This window comes from Mustelus asterias, chromosome 4 (assembly GCF_964213995.1).
Source record: "Mustelus asterias chromosome 4, sMusAst1.hap1.1, whole genome shotgun sequence".
NCBI classification, from domain to species: domain Eukaryota; kingdom Metazoa; phylum Chordata; class Chondrichthyes; order Carcharhiniformes; family Triakidae; genus Mustelus; species Mustelus asterias.
This window is the reverse complement of record NC_135804.1, coordinates 66,079,371-66,099,540: the sequence shown is the minus strand read 5'-3', so window position 1 is coordinate 66,099,540 and position 20,170 is coordinate 66,079,371. Positions and strand designations below refer to the sequence as shown.

Sequence of the window (20,170 nt, the reverse complement as noted above, 5' to 3'; positions counted from 1 at the left end):
AAGCTAGTCATTCCAAAGTGCAGGAAGTGCATGCCTCTTACATATGATCGGATTTCTGAAGGCACATTTGTCTCACTCATGAGTATTAAATTTTTGACCATGAACATAAGACCATTAGCATTAGGAACGTCAACCTGTCTGAAATGTTCTTCTATCTTAATACCAAAAGTATAACCTGCGATCAGGAATTGGAATTTTGGACTCCCATGCAACTAAGTTCCTGCACCAGCCTTTCTTTCTGCTCCAGGCAGGCCTGGAAATTTCAGCCTTTCCTCTCAGCACCTTCCCTGTCAAGGACCCCCCACCCCGTATCAGAATCTTATGTTTCTCCCGAGCACCTCTCATTCTCCTAAACCCCAATGAATATAGACCCAAACTGCTCAACATTTCTTCATAAGACAAACCTTCATCCCAGGAATCAGTCCAGTGAATATTCTCTGTACTGCCTCCAATACAAATACATCTCTCCTTAAATAAAGAAACCAAAACTATATACAGTACTCTAAGCGTGGTCTCACTAATTTCTTACACAGTTGTAGCTACTCCCTACGTTTATACTCTATCACCCATGCAAAAATGCCCATCTTCCTAATTACTTGTTGTATCTGCGCACTAACTTTTTTGTGACTCAGACATGGGAAAATCCAGATCCTTCTGCACCATTTACAGGTACAATGGGCCAAAGCTTCCAAGGAGTGGAAATCACAGTCAGATTGTCACTCCACTCCTTTCAATTTACATTAGTCGGGAACTGCACATTTCTTGTCCAACATTCTGACTTGGCCTGGTGAGAAATGTACAGCGCAGCAGCTCCAGACTCATTCCAGAGACAGCAGTGTTGGGGAAATGAAGTCAAGAACCCTTTTTATGGCACTATCTGCCAGGTTGGGGTGGGGGGGACAGGGTGCATGATAGGATGTGTCAGTGGGTATTCTGGAAGTTGAGAGGTAGCGGTGGGGTGGCAGGCAGTCGGGAGGTCATCAGGAGTTGGGTTAGTCAGGAGATTGGGGAGGGTGGTTGAAGGGGTGGTATAGTCAGTAAACAGCTGGATGGTCAGGAGGATAGGATAGGGTTACTCAGGGGAAATTGGAAAGTAGTTGAAAAGTTGGGAGGGTAGTCTGAGGGTGGGGGCAATCAGGGGGTCCCAGTGGTAGATCAGGGGTGGGGTGGAGTAGCGGTGCAGTCAGTACTATAGCTACCCAGGAGTTAGAGTGGTTTTGATTCATCCTACTTTTCCTGGGTAACTACTGTGCAATGAAAGTTGGAACCATCCAAAGCCTCTGATATAGGTCAGAGTATCAGATGGTTCCCTGTGCAGGCTATTTGCCCATCAGAAGTTTGAACTTCCTGGGCAATTGCCACACAGTACTAGCCTGGAGAGTTCTGGAAAGTCTCCATCCATCATCCTATGACTCTCTGGAGACCGGGGATTCTGGGTCATTCTCTAAAATCTGACTATTTGAAAACCAGTGTGATCTGAAAACAGGACATTTTGTAGAATCTGCCATGTAAGAATTTTACATGTTATAAAATAGGTAAAAAAACTTATTGGAACAATTTGGCTAATTGACGCAGTGGCATGCTCGTCTAGTTATTGGCTTCATCCGCCGGTCTTTTCCTGCACACCAAGGTGTCAATGTGACACTTGACCCTATCCAAATTTGAATCCAGCACAGCCTGTGGGTCAGAGTTACTTACTTTAGACCCATATAATCTCTACAGTGCAGAAGGGGTGAGGGAAAGGCTTTTGTGGGCAGGAGAGGAGTGTAGGAGGTTGGCATCAAGACCTGCGGGGTGGCTTCTTGTGCCCCCCCAACCCCCACCCCCCAAACCCTTGCCAATGTCCAGTCCCTTGATCAGACACTGATGCTAGAATTCATCCGCAGCTGGATTATCCAGTCCTATTGCTGTGAATGGAGATTTGGCTGAGCGCCAAATTATTCGTTCTCTTTGGCAGCAGCAGCGGGAAGTGCGAGACTCGAGAATCTCGACCTGGATGTTTTTGATCGAAGGACCCACCTCTCCCCCCAGAGATGGCAAGCTGGCTACATGGTTTAGTGCTGTGCATGCCTATCTGGTGACAGGCCCACCAGCTGCTAGGTTATTACCAGCGGCAACAGGATGATGCCCTTAAGTGACATTCATTTTACACTTATGGGCTTCAATTGGTAGTGGGGCAAAAAGCTTGGCCATGCTCAGAACTTAATTCTGGCAGAGGTGGCAAGGGGGCAGGTTCGGGTACAGCACCATCCTGCCTAATTACATGCCCTTCCAGCTCCAAGCTCTTCACCAGCAATAACGGAAGATTATCCTACTGATCATCAATCCTGGCTCAGTAGTAGCAGTCACACCTCTGAGTTAGAAGATTGGTGATTCAAATCCCACTCAATTCACAAATTCTAGACTGAATTTCCTGTCCAGAACTGAGAGTTCTATACTGTTAGAGGTGTTGGGTGAAATTCTCCGGCTTCCCAGCTGTGTGTTTCCCACCAGCGGGAGGTGGTGCGTTGTTTGCTAGTGGCGGGTCCCATTGTTGTCAATGGAAATTCCCATTGATGTCACCCAAAGCCAGCGGGAAACCCGTGGGTTTTGGGTGTGCTGCTGGCAGGACTGGAGAATCCTACTGGCATGAACTGCCAGAGAATTCCAGCCGTTGTCTTTCGGATGAGATGTTAAGCCAAGCTCTTAAGTAGATGTAGAAATTTACGATAATTTTGGGCAAGAGCCAGAAGAGGTATCCTCAATGTCCTAGACAATATATATCCCTCAACCATCACCACTAGAAATCAGGTTATTGCATGCGCTCAGTGGGCCCCAACAGTGCACAAGATGGCAGCTGCACTTTCTACAATAAAATTGTGGTTACACTTCAAAATAACTTCAATGGCTGTAAAGTGTTTTGGCCTATTCAGGCTCCTAATTATTGTGCGTGGATGTCCTGCGGTTTTGAAAAGTAATAGATAAATTTAAGTCTTTTTATTTTTTTTAAAGGGTGGAGATACGTGGGTCTATAAAAGCAGTATTGCTAGAGGAAAAAGCTATTATCACAATCTCCTGCACTTATATTATAGCATATAAGAGACACTCAAGAATTGCTAAATAAGCTTTTCCAACAGGCCAAGAAGTACTTGAGATAATAGGCCAACAAGTTGTGAATAACAACAGGGAAGTTCTTGATTAGGTCTTGCGAGCTAGAAATCTCCATAATACCTAAACTAAAAAGTGGAAGGATGACAAGATAAGGCATGTTATAGAACTGTACAAAAAGTTCCACATGTTGAGATAGAGTAAACAAGGTTCTGTAACCGGATAGTATTGTGTTTGTTGTAGTAGTCGCTTCAACTTGTTGAAATATGAAGGCATTTTGGACATAAGGATTTTGCTTTGCAAATAAGTCTTCTCAATACCTATCAATGCGACATATTCTTTTAAATATATTAATAAAATATACTCAGTGCACACCTTATTAGTTTGGTTTCTATAACGTCACTAACACAGAAAAACTTTGCAAGGTGTCTCAAAAAAAGGTAAATGGAATTCAAAAATAAGTAAGAAATTGTGAAGGTGAGCAAGACATTGGTTTGGCTAGAGTATTAAGTGCAATTCTGGGAATCCCATTGAAATTGTGATGCAAGAATACAATATGGGATACAGCACAGCTATGGTAGAATGAGACCAGGAATGACAGATTATTATGCATGTAGACTTTCTTTTGAAACTGAGAAGATTATTGGGGGTTGGGATGATGGGATCCAATAGAAGATTCCCAATTTTCAGAGACAAAAAAATGAAACATTGTTTCCCATCTGTTGGTGCATTTGTGACAATGGACTACAGACAGCAATGTAAAACATTTTAGAGTAGCAAATGTCTTTGAGAGAGGTTATGGGGGTATGCAATAGTTGTGCCAATACTGCAAAGTTACTACATCATATGTAGGCTGAGAGTTGGGAATGGCCTAGTGTACCTCTTTATTCAGCTGGAAGCTCTTGCAGTGCTGAAGGACAGTACATTTGCTAATTATAAGGGACCTATTAAGATTCAAAAGATTACCTAAATCAACTACAGGCTCCAGTGAACAATGGTGATGCTGCTCAGCAACTGGATGAAATGGATGCTGATTAGAGGTCCATTCAGCCACTTTAGGTCCATTTTCTTAGTTGCAATTTGCACCAAAAATTTCCTATTTCTTTGCTGCTTTTTTAATTTCAAAAATGAAAGCAACAGAGGATTGCCATTGTGGTGGAAATAGCTGAAAATTCGAAGACCTACCCCCAAACACGCATTTCCTACTTTTGCGGGGGTAGGACTGGACTGGAGTTGGATTGGGTTTTGCTCATTAGTGTTTTATGGAGGCAGCTGGGCATATAAATCATCAGCTGCCTCCACGGAAGTGGAACTTCAGTCAGTCAATTATGTGCATTGGACTGAATAAGAGCTGGTATGAACCTGATCAAGCCAGGATAACCCTTTAGACAGGGAAAGTACCCCTTTGAGAGCTCCTTTGGGAGAGATAAGGGACCTTTGGGAGTGTAAGTTACCCTTTAGGATTGGTAAAAGTAAACATGATTGTGCATAAAAATGCAAAAAGTAATTGGAACTTCCAAAGTTCCAACAGGGCACGGTGGCACAGTGGTTAGCACTGTTGCCTCACAGCGCCAGTGACCCGGGTTCAATTCCGACCTTGGTCACTGTCTTTGCACGTTCTCCTAGTGTCTGCGTGGGTTTCCTCTGGGTGCTCTGATTTCCTCCCACAGTCCAAAGATGTGCAGGTTTGGACGATTAGCCATGCTAAATTGTCTCTTAGTGTTCCAAGATATGTAGGTTAGGGGGTTTAGAGAGGTAAATGCATGAGTTTACGGGGATAGGGTAGGGGTGGGCCTGGGTAAGATTCTCTGTCAGAGTTGGTGCAGACTCAAGGGCCGAATGGCCTCCAGGGGTTCTATTATTCTATGAAAGTTTCCAAAGAACTGTCAAAGTTGTCAAAGAAAGGTAATGCTGTCAAAGCTGTCAAGGAATTATCAAGCTGTCAATGAACTGTCGAAGTGTCAAAAAACTTTCAAATCTTAGTGGAACTATCAAGGGATTTAACTCTGCTTGGCTTTAAATTTGAAAAAAAAGCATGGAGTTAAAAAAAACAGTGCTTGATATTTCATTATCTCTGTTTTAAGCCTGAGGGCTTTCATTTTTGTGTTGCACTGACTGATTTTACAAGCTCACATTATCACAGCAGGATGCCTGTTAAGTGAGCAATTTGATTGACAGTTCAAGTGGCTATAGAACAGAAATGTTTGTTTTCGTAGGAGAGTAGTTGAAGGAATTTCCAGGTACTTAATACTTTTTCATAGAAATCATAGAAACCCTACAGTACAGAAAGAGGCCATTCGGCCCATCGAGTCTGCACCGACCACAATCCCACCCAGGCCCTACCCGCATATCCCTACATATTTATCCACTAATCCCTCTAACCTACACATCTCAGGACACTAAGGGCAATTTTTAGCATGGCCAATCAGCCTAACCTGCACATCTTTAGACTTTTCTATCAATGAGAATGTTGTTTTGATTAAAATAGTGATTTCATTAATATCCATAACTTTATTTTAGGTCAGCATAAGACCTGAGGTCATGGTGTATAGTGAGTGAGTTGGCATGGAAAGGGTAATGTGAAAGAGTGGTGGGTGGGAGGCATGGGTTGGCATGAATTGGTACTAAGTTCCCATAGGAGCTACAAAGGGCCACAAGGTGGCAAAGGTTGTATGAGGATAGGTGAGGAGCATACGCTGGCATAGCTGAGGCATGGAGTGTTTGTGGGGAGTGAGGGCTGTTTTTCGTTTTAATCATTTTTAAAATTCAATTCAACGAGTCCTGGAGTACAAAGGCAGACTTTCCACCCAGCCCACCTCCACACTCAGCAACCTCCATACTCATTTCAGGGACAGCAGGCCTGGCTTCTAATGCAGATGGCCCACCGAAATAAAAATAGGAATTGCAGACTACCATTTTAAAGCTTGGGCTCACAGAGCTGTGAATTCTCTACCTCTGTGCTCCTGACCCAGGAGCAAACATTTGGGTCTAAGTAATTTTCATTGTCAAGCGGGGCTCCTCTCTCAGCTATGCATCATTTATTTAAAAGTAAATTGTTCATAGGTCTAGAGTACCGGAGATTCTTGATAAAAAATTGCTTCAGTTTGTGATGAGTATATTTTCAGCTGTATTAATTAAAATGCTGTGGAGATGCCGGCATTGGACTGGGGTAAACACAGTAAGAGTTTTAACAACACCAAGTTAAAGTCCAACAGGTTTATTTGGTAGCAAATGCCAGATTTTATGATTCTATGAATGGCCAATTAAAATGCGCCAGGTTATGATTCTTAAATATAGCATAGATTATTATTAAATACAAAATATTTTTTAAAAATAAAATTGTGTTCCAAAACACTGCCCAATTATGCTTGTTTATAGAATTATTTGCAAATGAGTTTGAACAGAAACTTGAACAAATACAAACACACTTGAAAGCTAGCACAATTCTGTGCACAATTTGGACTCAGATCACCAAATGCACTCAAAGCCGAATCTCTTGGTCCTCTTCTCTTCCTCTTCATCTGGGCCACCTCCTCCAGATTCTCCTATCTCATTTTTCCCACCACCACTGCCAGCAAGAATGGAGAATTTGGTGCTCAGCCAAAACTCCATTCATTGCAGCAGGACCGGAGAATTCCAACTGCAGGAGAGGTCAGAGAATTCCAGCCGTAATCAAGAATAACCCTATATCTAGTTGGGCAAACTTGGGGACAAATACTTGGCCTTAAAAGCAAAGCGTTCACAGTTTTTATTTTCCGTCCTGGATGATCAAGTTTTTAGTATGTAGAACTGGAATGAATGATGACAAATATCCCAATTCCACCCTTGTAATTTTTTTCATTTTTTCCCCTCTCCTTCAGAACATGAATGAGGAGAACAGCCCAATTTTAGTGATTACATCCCACACCAACTAAATCACTATCCAGAAATTGAACTAGAGGCCTTCCTAGTTCACTTGGTTTTGTGCTATTTTCGGTGATGTACCTATCTGTTCAACAATCAGAGGGTCAGTGCAGACTCAATGGGCCGAATGGCCTCCTTCTGCACTGTAGGATTTTATGATTCTATGAATGGCATTATATGATTTATTCTACTTGACCCATATCCTTCAACAACTTGCGCCAATATAAAAAATACTTTGCAGATGTGAAGATAACCAGACATTAAGTCCTCCACTGTTCCTCAATTGTCCCACCATAAAGTTTTTGCTCCCAGTCAACCTTAGCCAACTCTTCCCACATCTCATTATAGTCTCCTTTGTTTAAGCATCAGACACTGGTATTGGATTTTACCTTCTCACGCTCCATCTGGATTTTAAATTCAATCATACTGTGATCGCTCCTTCTGAGAGGATCCCTAACTGAGATCATTAATGATTCCTGTCTCTTTACACACGACCAGATCTAGGATAGCTTGCTACCTCGTAGGTTCCATTACATGCTGTTTGAGGAAACTATTGCGAATAGGCTGCCTTGACTGATCTGGTTTGACCAATCGACATGTAGATTAAAGTCCCCCATGATAATTGTCATACCATTTTTACATGCATCAGTTATTTCCTTGTTTATTGTTCGCCCCACCATGATGCTATTATTTGGCAGCCTATAGACTACACTCATCAGTGACATTTTCTCCTTATTATTTCTAATTTCCACCCAATGGATTCAACGCTTTTCTCCACAGAACACATATCATCTCTCACTACCTGTAATTCTGTCCTGTAATACTGTGTTAACTTCACTCCTACATTTCCCAGCACATTTTCTGTCATGGTCCCTTCTCACCTAATCACAATGAATGCGCCCCAGAGCTCCATCCTTGTCTGCTTTCCCTTCTTTGTCTACATGCTGTCCCTTGGAAACACCATCTATAGGCATCTGCTGAACTTTCACACATATGCTGTTGATATCAATGTTTATTTTTGACATACTTTTGATTCCTTAACCACCTTTGTGCTTAGCTGATGTTTAGTTGCCATCAGAGCGAGAGCTGCTTGAACTCTTCATTGGCAGGACTGAAGTCATCCTCCTCTTCTGCTTTTAGATCTGATGCAATCCACCTCCCAGGCTGCTCACTCAAGGTAAGGCTACTGTTGTGGAGTGCCAGTTTTCTGTTTGATTTTGTGCTGAGCTTTAAACCCCACATCCTAGCCACCACCAAGATTACCTTTATTTGTTTTTGAAATTATGTATGTGTTGTGGGCAATACGGATTATCCCTAATTGCCCTTGAGAAGGTGATGGTGATTCTTGAACTGCTGCAGTCCACTTGGTGTAGGTACACCCACAGTGCTGTTAGGGATGGGAGTTCCAGGATTTTGACCCAGTGACAGTGAAGGAACGGTGACGTATTTCCAGGTCAGAATAGTGAGTGACTTGAAGGGGAACCTCCAGGTGATGGTGTTCCCATGTGTCTGCTGCCCTTGTCCTTCTAGCTGGTCATAGAAAGGGAAATATGCTGGAACAATAAGGGGAACAAGACAAGATGAAACCTAGCAATGAGAATCATGTCACCATAAATGTTCAGGGAATGCACAGTGGACACATAATACGAGGTAGTGGTTGGGGTAACAGCAATCGTGGGGAATGTGGAGGAAACCAAATCAATTAATTTGCAGAGGGAGACAGACATGCTAGCACTGAGACAAGGGAATGATGCTGTTTGGAATGCAACTTTAGAAGAGGCACGAATTGAATCATAATTGATATGGTGAAAAACGGCAAGAGTAAAACAGAGGGAAGCCACTGGTCTGACCAGATAGAACTCAAACAGGAGGCTGGAGAAATAGATAAATGGACAAGTAGCAGCAAGTGGGTTGGGGCATGAAGCATTAATGACTGAGATCAAGGGTAACTAATAGCTGATATTCTGTACCTGCAACGTCGCAGTAAACTGTTTGGTCATAGATCTTTGCTTCTTTAGGTCTGCAGGTTACATTTATTTCAGCCGTGGAATTGGGCCAAATCTCTCCTTCCTAAAGCACAACCCAAAAACATAATCAGTTAAATATAACAATAACCAGTTAAATATAACAGTAACCTTCAATATTATAGATAACATGAGTGTTTACTGATCTCTTGTCTACCATATTCCCTTACCAGGCAACACCAAGATCTAGAACAATAGCACCTGTTCAGAGTCATACTGTGGTGCCAGAGAGGGAAAAAGACCAGTGAGGTCTCAACTCAGCATATTTACCCAAGGATAATTTAATTGAATTTGAACTTAGGAGCTGAGGATGTTTCCTCATGTCAAACATTGGAGTAATTTAACTTTTATTGTTTATGCTGCATGTCAAACTTGAGGCCCAGTCAAACAAATTGCATTTGACCTCCACAGTGTAAATAAAGTCAGAAAATGTCCTTCATCTGTGAAGACAAATCCACATCAAACCAATACTAATTTTTAAATATATTACATAAATCAATGTGACATTTCCATTCCCACACCAGATATTGCTGCAAGTCAGAAAACATGGGGAAAAATCAATTTTCTTTACTCTGTTATTTGTTATAACTTTCACATCGTAGAGCAGCAAAATTATTAAATTCCTAAATGCTCTTTGATAAAGTATGTATGATTCAATAGCAATGGATGCTCCATTGTTTCTCAAGTGTTCAGTTGTAATATTTAGCTGCTAACTTCACTTATTTTAAGTCCACTGGCTATATGAATAAAGAAATAGGAAATAATTCACAGAGTTTTATAATTAATAAGGCTGAACTTACACAGAAATGGAAGCATCCAAGACCTTCTCCAAAATGGTACGAGAGCCCCAATCATGGAAGACCTACCACTGAATCCAGCACCCATAATTTAACTCGGAGGTGGGGTGGGGACAGATTGTACTTTACATATTCATGAATCATGAAGGCAACTGCAGATGGAAAATTTCAGCCATCTTCAAAATAGATCAAAGAATAGATCGTGCTTCAGCCGTCTTCAAAATAGATCAAAAAATAGATTGCGCAAGAAACAATACTTTTCACTGTATGTTAATACATGTGACAATAATAAATCAAATCAAATCAAAAGAAAACAAAGAACAGTACAGCACACCTTCAGCCCACCAAGTCTGCGCCAACACAGATGCCTCTCTAATCTAATATTTTCTTGCCTCTATGTGGTCCATATCCCTCTTTCCCTGCCGATTCATATATCTATCTAGATGCCTCTTGAATGTTATTTTAGAATCTGCTTCCACCGGCAGCACATTCACCATCCTGTGTGAAAAACTTGCTCCTTACCTCTCTTTTAAACTTTCCCCCTCTCACTTTCAACCTGCTGTATCCTCTGACCATCCTCCTCAATATCCGCTACTCCCCCAATTTTTGTATCATCTGCAAATTTACTAATCAAACCACCTACATTTTCCTCCAAATCATTTATATATGTATTGCAAACAACAGAGGCCCCAGCACTGATCCTTGTGGAACACCGCTTGTCACAGACTTCCAGTTAGAAAAGTACCCTTCCACTGCTGCTCTCTGATTTCTATGCCCAAGCCAGTTTTGTATCCATTTTACCAGCTCACCTCGGGTCCCATATGACTTCACCTTCTGTATCAGCCTGCCATGAGAAATCTTATCAAAGGCTTTACAAAGTCCATGTATACAACATCCACTGCCTTGCCCCAGTCAATTTTTCTTGTCATTTACTCAAAGAACTCAATCAGGTTTGTGAGACACGACCTCCCCTTCACAAAATAATGCTGCCTATCGTCAATAAGCCTATTCTCTTCCAGATGTGAATATATCCTGTCCCTAAGAATCTTCTCCAATAATTTCCCCACCACTGATGTCAAGCTCACAGGCCTCTAATTTCTCAGATTGTCTCTTCTGCCCTTCTTAAACAGAGGAACAATGTTAGCTACTCTCCAATCCTGTGGTACCTCGCCTGTGGCTAAAGAGGACACAAAAATTTTGGCCAAGGCCTCAGCAATTTCTTCCCTCACCTCTCTCATTATTCTGGAATAGACCCTATCTGACCCTGGGGACTTGACCACCTTAATGTTTTTCAAAACCTCCCTTTTTATCTCATCATGTTTTTGAAAGTCAACATCCTCCGTTCTACACTCACCATCCACCGCATCCTTTTCCTTTATGACTACTGATGCAAAGTACTCATTTAGGACCTCACCCCCCTCATCTGGCTCCACACACAAATTCCCTCCACCGTCCTTGAATAGATCTACCCTTTCCTTAGATTCCCTCTTCCTCCTTACACATGCATAAAAAGCCTTGGGATTCTCCTTAATCCTGCCTGCCAAGGACATTTCATGGTCCCTTTTGGCCTTCCTAAGTCCCTGTTTAAGCTCTTTCTTTCTTGCTATCTTTGTATTTCTCAAGAGCCTTATTTCCTTAAATTTATCAATGTCTCCTTTTTTTCACTTAGCTCACAATCTCTCGTCCAGGGTTTGCGAATCTTGCCATCTTTATCCTTCATTTTTACAGGGACATACTTGTCCCGAATTGTTAACAACTGACTTTTAAAAGACTCCCACATATCTGATATGGATTTACCCTCAAACAGCTATCCCCAGTCTACATTCCCTAGCTCCTGCCTAATACTGTCATAGTATTCCTTCACCCAGTTTAGTACTTTCACTCTGGGACTACTTCTACCCTTTTCTACAAGTATCTTGAAACTTACAGAATTGTGATCACTGTTCCCAAAATGGTCCCCCACTGACACATCAATCACCTGTCTGGGTTTGTATCCCAGAACCAGGTCTAAGATAGTCCAACTCGGGAAGGTGCTATCTACATATTGCCTCAAGAAGCACTCTTGGAGACACTGGGGGGACACTTGGGGGGCACGGTAGCACAGTGGTTAGCACTGCTGCTTCACAGCTCCAGGGACCTGGGTTCGATTCCCGGTTTGGGTCACTATCTGTGTGGGGTTTGCACATTCTCGTGTCTGCGTGGGTTTTCTCCGGGTGCTCCCGTTTCCTCCCACAGTCCAAAGATGTGTGGGTTAAGTTGATTGGCCATGCTAAAATTGCCCCTGAGTGTCCTGAGATGCATAGGTTAGAGGGATTAGTGGGTAAAATATGTAGGGATATGGGGATAGGGCCTGGGTGGGATTTTGGTCGGTGCAGACTCGATGGCGTTTCTATGATTTTGTGAACAATCTCTGCCCCATCCAAACCCCTGGCACTAAAGGAATCCCAGTCTATGTTGAGGAAGTTAAAATCGCCCATCACAACAACCTCGTTATCTTTACATCTGCCCATAACCTGCCGACATATCAGTTCCTCCATTTCACATTGGCTGTTGGAAGGTCTGTAGTACAACCTCAACAATGTGATTGCACCACTCCTGTTCCTGAGTTCTACCCTAATGGCCTCACTGCATGACCCCACCAAGGTGTCCTCCCTCTGTATAGCTGTGACATTCTCCCTATTCAGTAAAGCAACACACCCATCTCTTTTGTCTCCCTCTCTATCTCACCTGAAGCATCTAAATCCTGGAATGCTAAGCTGTCAGTCCTGCCCTTCTTTCATCGAAGTCTCCATAATTGCCACAGCATCATAGTTCCGTGTAGTAATCCGAACTTTTAAGTTCATCCGCCTTACCTGTCATACTCCTTGTGTAAAAGCAAACACACCTCAGACCATCTATCCGGTCATGTTTTGTACACTCTCCCTGTGTTTTATTTTTCTTAGCCTTACTGGATCCATTCACTGAGTTCTCCACAGTCTCTGTACTGTGGCCCTTTCTGATTTTTGTCTTTGGTTTCTTTGCCTTCCGCTTTTCCCCTTACTGCCTTTTGTTTCTGTCCCCATTTTACTTCCCTCTGACTTCCTGCATCGGGTCCCATCCCCCTGCCACATCAAGTTTACTGGGATTTCCGAAACAAAGCCTGTGCACTTAAGACATTTGAGGAAAAGCTGCATGAGTTATTTGGTGAGGTAAGGTACCCTTCTGCAAACAGGGGGGCAATTTTGAGCCCGCAGTCTCCATCTGCGGGAATGCTAGTGCATGCTCAAAATCTGGAAAGCGCAATTTGCACCGGTGAGTTTCCAAGTTCCAATCTTATCCCTCCCTCATCAGTGGAGTGGCGTGAAACACATCCCGGGACAACAGAAAGCTCATTTTAATACATTAGCACTCACTCCAGGACTTCTCTCTCCCCTCACTGGATATTCAGCAGGCGCAGGTGTGATATCATGCTAATGCCATTTACAACAACTCTACATAAGCATGAACCTTCACCTTCAAAGGGGGGTTTCAGAGACGAACACTCAGGCAGCCAGCATCTTCCAGGGTGTTCACTAAGCAGGAGGCACCGGAGAGGATGCGGAGGACACAGATAAGTGCAACTCGGAGCCGGGGCTAGTGGTCATATAATCGCCATATCGGAGGAAGGAGTCCATAGGGGTCACTTGCAGGCCTTTCCTCCCCTTAATGTCAAGCCGTCCCTTGCTTTAAAGGGGTTGTGAAGAGTGGTATGCTGGCAGCACTTCCCATGTCCTCCTTCCTGTGTTCCTGTCCATATCACAGCTGAGGGAATGTCCTTCCTTAGTGGGAGCTGGCCAGTAGATGGGAGGGCTTGAAATCAAGTGGATCAGCACTAGGGGCGAATGTGAGATGCCCTGGTGGGATCCCATGAGAAGGCAGGCTATCAGGGCATACTAGGGGAATCAAAAATGGGCTGCATCTCCACTCATGTGGCCTGAAGGGCCTCATACTTGGGGAGAATGACTGCAGTGTCATTGGAACCCACATTCAGACAGCAATGCTGCCCAGAAGTCCCAAACCAATTGTCAGGAGTGCTTGCATGCAACGGTAGATCTCAATGGGTCACGGAAGCTGCTCAGCTCTACATCTCTTGTGCCCTGGGAGAAACAGGGTGCCCTCGAGGAATGCACTAGATATGTTAATTGCTGGGCTCGCACGATTCAGCTGTGCCTCGCCTACCACCAGAGGAAGACACTTGGCTGAACAGCTACCCCAGCCTCCCCTCACCAGTGATTATGCCAATTAATGTTGTGCAGCCAAAAAGCACTGCCATTTAGTGGAGGCCAACTGTTAACCCTTTGCAAGCCGATGTCCCAGACATGGAGTTGAACATCGCAGAGGTAACACTGACGTGCCCCTCTATGCAAGGCATGATGGTGATGTCTATCATCATGCAGCCCAATCGAAGTCATGATGCCGTGCATCGGCATGGCCCCGTCTGGATGCAAAACACTAGTCACATGCAGCCACTCACTCGACTGCCCTCTTACGTGACGGTAGGTTTCTTTGGGGGCTGGGTGAATGTGGCCATTTGGTGCCACTGAGACCCTGGTGGGTCCACGCGCAGCATCCTGCTGGAATTGACAGGGACCAATGTGGAGATGTGACTATAGTGTCTGAGTGGCGGGTGTGAGGGATGACATTGAGGCACCTGAGTGTGCTGCCATTGGGTGGTAGTCCCAAAGGAATCGAGAGAGGAGGTTTGGGAGTCTCTCATCAACCCTTATTGCTCACAGTGGTTTTCTCTTCTTTACAGTGCATGGTCTGAAAGATCATGGAGTCTGTCGAGTTGGCTATCCTACTTAATGGCAGAGACACCGACAGGCCACGGCATCTGGCCAGGACCAGTGCCCTGCGGAGGATGGAGAGGCTGGGCCTGTTGTTGTTCCAGGAGCAGAAGGTACCAGCTGAGGTTTTTCCGACATCGGTCACTGTACCTGTGGATGTCAGGCATGCAGTAACGTAGAAGGCTGTGTCTATCCCAGGCGGTGGTGAATCACCTCTGCCCGACCCTGCTAGAGCTGGCACCACATGGAAGGGGAGGACGCCTACTGCCTGTGGCCTTTAAACTCACAGCTGCTCTGAATTTCTATGCAAGTGGCTCATTCCAGCGCAGCACAGACAACCTATGTGGCATCTCCCAGTCGGCCATACACAATACATCCAGGAGGTTAGATGCTCTTTATGCAAGAGTTCATATCTATATCAACTTGGGCTGGGACCAGGTGAGCCAAGATGCCAGGAACATGGGATTTGCCACCTTAGCAGGCTTGGCCCAGACCCACGTGGCCCTGCATGCCCCAAGGTGCTACACGGCGCCATTCATGAACTGCAGGGAATATTTATCCCTCAATGTGCAGCTCATCTGTGACCACACAGTACACTTCATGTGTGCCCATTTCCCAGGGAGCATCCCTGACAGCTACATCTTGGGGCGCTCTCAGATCCCAGCTGTCTTTGAGGGAGATCAATGGCTGGAGGGATGATTGCTCGTGGACAAAGGGTACACACTCATGAGGTGGCTGATGATGCCAGTGAGGAGGCGACAAACACTAGCGGAGACTTGTTACAACAAAATTCACGTTTCAACCCGCATTCTGGCGGATCAGGCAATTGACCTGCTGAGGATGCGGTTCAGGTGCCCAGGCCGGTGGTGGACGGCCCTACAATATATCCCCAGAGGCTCTCTCGCATCACTGTAGTCTGCTGTGCTCTCCACAACTTGCCGCTGCAGAGAGGATACAACCTGGACCTGGAGGAGATGGAGGAGCATCACATTGCCTCAGATGAGGAGGATGGCGGTGAGGGTGACCACGCAGCGAAGGAGGTGGAAGAAGCCCAGCAATGGGCAGGGCCCTACTGGGCTCACGTGTTAGGGATGGCCTCACCATGTCTCACTTGGGGGACAAGCAGGGCTCGAGAGCGAAGAAATCTCCCACCATGGGGACTGACATAAAACCAGTTATGTAGTACCAGCAGTGTGGTCCCATGCTGTTGTCAGGCGTCATGGGCAGGACCATTGGCTGGTCGCTGCGGGAGAATGATGATGACTTGCATTGAGGAAAGAGCAATGCTCCTCTCATCCTCAGCAATATGTTTGACTCCTGCCTGACAGAGAACTTAATGCGTCCTGCCATCAAATGGGACGTGCAGTGTTAGCTACTACAGACCCCAACCACATCTGGGGTCCTAGTGTACACATCCATCTTACAGTTGAGGTGGAGGGCCTGGCAGTACCTCGACAGCCCTTGGCTTCATGATCACTAGAGAACACTGTTAGACATGAGAGGGGTCGGCTTTGATGGAGGTGGGCAAGAGGGTGCATCCTTCTATGCATTGGGGTTGGGGGATGGACTCTGGTGGGGGGGGGGTGAAAAATTGCCCCTCTGGACACTTTTGTATTTCTCCCCTCTCACCTTAAACCTATGCCCTCTAGTTTTAGACTCCCCTACCTTTGGGAAAAGATATTGACTATCTAGCTGATCTATGCCCCTCATTATTTTATAGATCTCTATAAGTTCACCCCTCAACCTTTTACGCTCCAGAGAAAAAAGTCCCAGTCTATCCAGCCTCTCCTTATAACTCAAACCATCACGTCCCAGTAGTATCCCAGTAAATCTTTTCTGCACTCTTTCTAGTTTAATAATATCCTTTCTATAATAGGGTGACCAGAACTGTACACAGTATTCCAAGTGTGGCCTTACCAATGTCTTGTACAACTGCAACACGACGTCCCAACTCCTGTATTCAATGTTCTGACCAATGAAACCAAGCATGCTGAATGCCTTCTTCACCACTCTGGTCACCTGTGACTCCACTTTCAAGGAGCTATGAACATGTACCCCTAGACCTCCTTGTTCTGTACCTCTCCCCAACGTCCTACCATTGACTGAATAAGTTCTGCCCTGGTTCAATCTACCAAAATGCATCACCTCACATTTATCTAAATTAAACTCCAGCTGCCATTCGTCAGTCCACTGGCCCAATTGATCAAGATCCCATTGCAATCCAAGATAACTTTCTTCACTGTCCACTATGCCACCATTCTTGATGTCATCTGCAAACTTACTAACCATGCCTCCTATATTCTCATCCAAATCATTAATATAAATGACAAATGACAGTGGACCCAGCATTCATCCCTGAGGCACAATGCTGGTCACAGGCCTCCATTTTGAAAAACAACCCTCTGGCTTTTGTCATCAAGATGTGGAGATGCTGGCGTTGGACTGGGGTAAATACAGTAAGAGTTTAAACAACACCAGGTTAAAGTCCAACAGGTTTATTTGATAGCAAATGCCATTAGCTTTCGGAGCGCTGCTCCTTCGTCAGATGGAGTGGATATCTGCTCTCAAACAGGGCTACAGAGACACAAAATCAAGTTACAGAATACTGATTAGAATGCGAATCTCTACAGCCAACCAGGTCTTAAAGATACAGACAATGTGAGTGGAGGGAGCATTAAGCACAGGTTGAAGAGATGTGTATTGTCTACATCTCTTTAACCTGTGCTTAATGCACCCTCCACTCACATTGTCTGTATCTTTAAGACCTGCCACTTCCTTGAGTATTCTGGGAAGCAGAGCATCAGGCCCTGGGGACTTATCAGGTTTTAATCCCAGCAATTTCCCCAATACAATTTCCCTTAAGTTCCTCCTTCATGCTAGACAAGATAACATGGTTCCTGAAATGATGGAGCAGTCACCAAGCATCACTGGGAAAGAGGTTCTGGGATCTCTGATCATTGAGGAGAGAGGTTTTAGACACCAGAAATTTTACAACAACACAGGAGAGCAGGTGGAGCGAGGCTTATAATTATTATGTCTTGGTACATGTGTGTACAGCCAGTCTTGTGGTCCAATACTTTCTTATCAAGAGCCTACAACTGGCAGTGATAGGTTTGTGAATTTCCACAAACAATTTTAAAGATGGACAAAGAAGCATCCCATGGAAGGAAAGCACTATTAGAAGCATTTCAAAAACAGAATTTGTTGATGTATACATAAACATAGCAAGTTAACGGCAATCTTTGTAATTTCTACATTTTCTATCATGTTACAAATTTTTTTCTAGTAATAAACATGATGGAGAAAGCAAGATAGCAGCTGAAAAAACTGGAAACTATGAAGCACACATTACCTCACATTCAGTTTCTAGCATGAACTGGTATTTTGTTGGTTTCTCATACACCATTGCTTCCTGGTGTGATGATACTTGAAGAAATGTATTTATATCATGTTTCTTGTGAGGAGTATGTTTAAAATTCAGCTCTGTTTTACAGTGCCGATTTGTCTGGGCACCAGGCAACTCACATGCTGAGAATGTAGGCAAATGATTGATTTCAGCTTGGGGTATGTTTGTTTTAACCTGAGTTAATGCACTTTTGTGTATTTAGTTTTTCTCCTGGGGTTGCAGAGTCAGGTTTTGATTAGGTTGATTAACAGAGTCATATGCTTAAGGGGAGGAGCTAGGCTTACAGGAAAAAGCAGGCAGTTACTGCCAGGATCTGAGGTGTCTCTCTCTAGAGGCTGCTAGGAGAAATAGGTCTCTCTCTCTCTCTTTTTTGGGGTATGGAGGACTGGCAGCCCAAGTACCAGCACGTACGCCTGTGCATTGCTCACTGATTTTGAAGAGGAGTTTAAATCTATAAGAAGAATATTACTTGAATTGGAACTGATAGAGATAAATTCGCAGTTCAGAACTTGTCATGTTTAGATATTGTTCAAATGGTAAATGTTAAGCTAATTTTTTTTTGATAGTTAAACTGCATTGTTAGAATAAATTTTGTTTCGATAAAAGCTTCCTAGTGTGTCATTAGAATCAAATTTGGAGTGAAGCACTTCATCCTCACACTAATGCCTAAATGAAAAACTGTTGGGTTCTAGTCAGACTTCATAACATACCTTTGATTTCTGATCCGTACCTTAACACTGGGTTCAGTTTTTCCTCATTCATGGGTTCTGAGCCTTGCAGGCAAGGCCCACATTTGTTTCCCATCTCTAATTGCCCATGAGGGGGTTGTGGGGAGCCATCCTTCTTAAACATCAGCAGTCCATGTAGTGAAGATACACCCACATTGCTGTTAAAGGAAATTTGAGGATTTTGATCCACTGACAATGAAGGAACAGTGATTTAGTTCCAAGTCATATGGTGAATTGGAGGGAAGTTGCAGGTGGTGATGTCCCCATGCATCTGCTGCCTTGTTCTTGTTGATAGGTAGTAGCAGTTGCAGGTTTGGGAGATGTTTTGAAGGAGCCTTGGCAAGTTGCTGCAGTGCATCTTGTGAATGGCACACACACTGCTGTCACTTTGCATAAGAGGAGGAAAGACTCAATGTTCAGAGTGGTAGATAAAGTGCCTTAAAGCAGGTTCCTTTTCCCTGGATATCACTGTGCTTCTTGTTGCATTCATCCAGGGAAAGTGAGGAATGTTCCATCGCACTCCTCATTTGTGCCTTGTAAATAGTGGACAGGGTCAAGAGATCAGTTCTTCTCTGCAGACTTGCTGTTGTAGTCACAGTATTTATATGACTGGTCTAGTTAAGTTTCTGGTCAATGGCGACCCCTCTAGTAAATAGAGACACCCAACTCCACCCCACCCTAAACACAGGATTTTGATGGTGATGGATTCAGCGATAGTAATACCAATGAAAATCATGGGGAGATAATTAGATTCTCCCATTGTAGATGGTCATCCTAAGCACTTGTGTGGCATGAATGTTAATTGCCACTTATCCACCCAAGCCTAACTTTTATTGCAGGTCTTGCTGCATGCCGGCTTGGACCAAGTTCCTACTAACCGGGAGTCAGAGTAGGAAACCTCGGCATCTAAAAAATCCTGCCCATGGACTTCTGATTCAGCAATGAGAGCTCTGCTCCTTCAACAAAACTGACTTCAAAACAAGTAAAAATGTGGGAAAAGTGAAAATAAAAAAGATACCTGCTCAATAACGTGACCAATAACCAATTGCTGTACTACAAAAGAAAAGCTTGAGCAATCTAATAGACATGTTAATAGCCAGTTAATACCAGCAGACCTTTATTCACTGACACAGCTTACTTTAGGTTTTTAACAAAATTCAACTCAAGAAATTCACACTGAAGTTTTGTAAAATGCAAAAGGATGTCAAATACTTTTGTCCAAAAAACTGAGTCGCAAACAGTCAAACTGGCATAAGGAACAATAGGACAGGCAGGGAAAGGTTACTCTCCCGCAGAGGACAATGACAGATGGCAAATATCCAGAGGCTGCAATGCCATTAAGAAAGTAATGTATCAGCACAATTTTCCCTTGCTTACAACTATTCTAAGTCAACATTGTTAGAAATTCTATGCATATCAT

At 43.9% G+C, this 20,170-nt stretch overlaps 1 protein-coding gene across 1 annotated transcript in view; it reads right to left on the bottom strand.

Annotated features, from left to right (window-relative positions):
• LOC144493117 (hydrocephalus-inducing protein-like) overlaps positions 1-20,170 on the bottom strand; it is a 440,489-nt gene that overhangs the window by 186,858 nt on the left and 233,461 nt on the right. Inside the window, exon 9 of the mRNA XM_078212019.1 lies at positions 8,961-9,060. Within this exon, the coding sequence (XP_078068145.1) occupies positions 8,961-9,060 (100 nt within the window). The remainder of the gene's footprint in view (positions 1-8,960; positions 9,061-20,170) is intronic.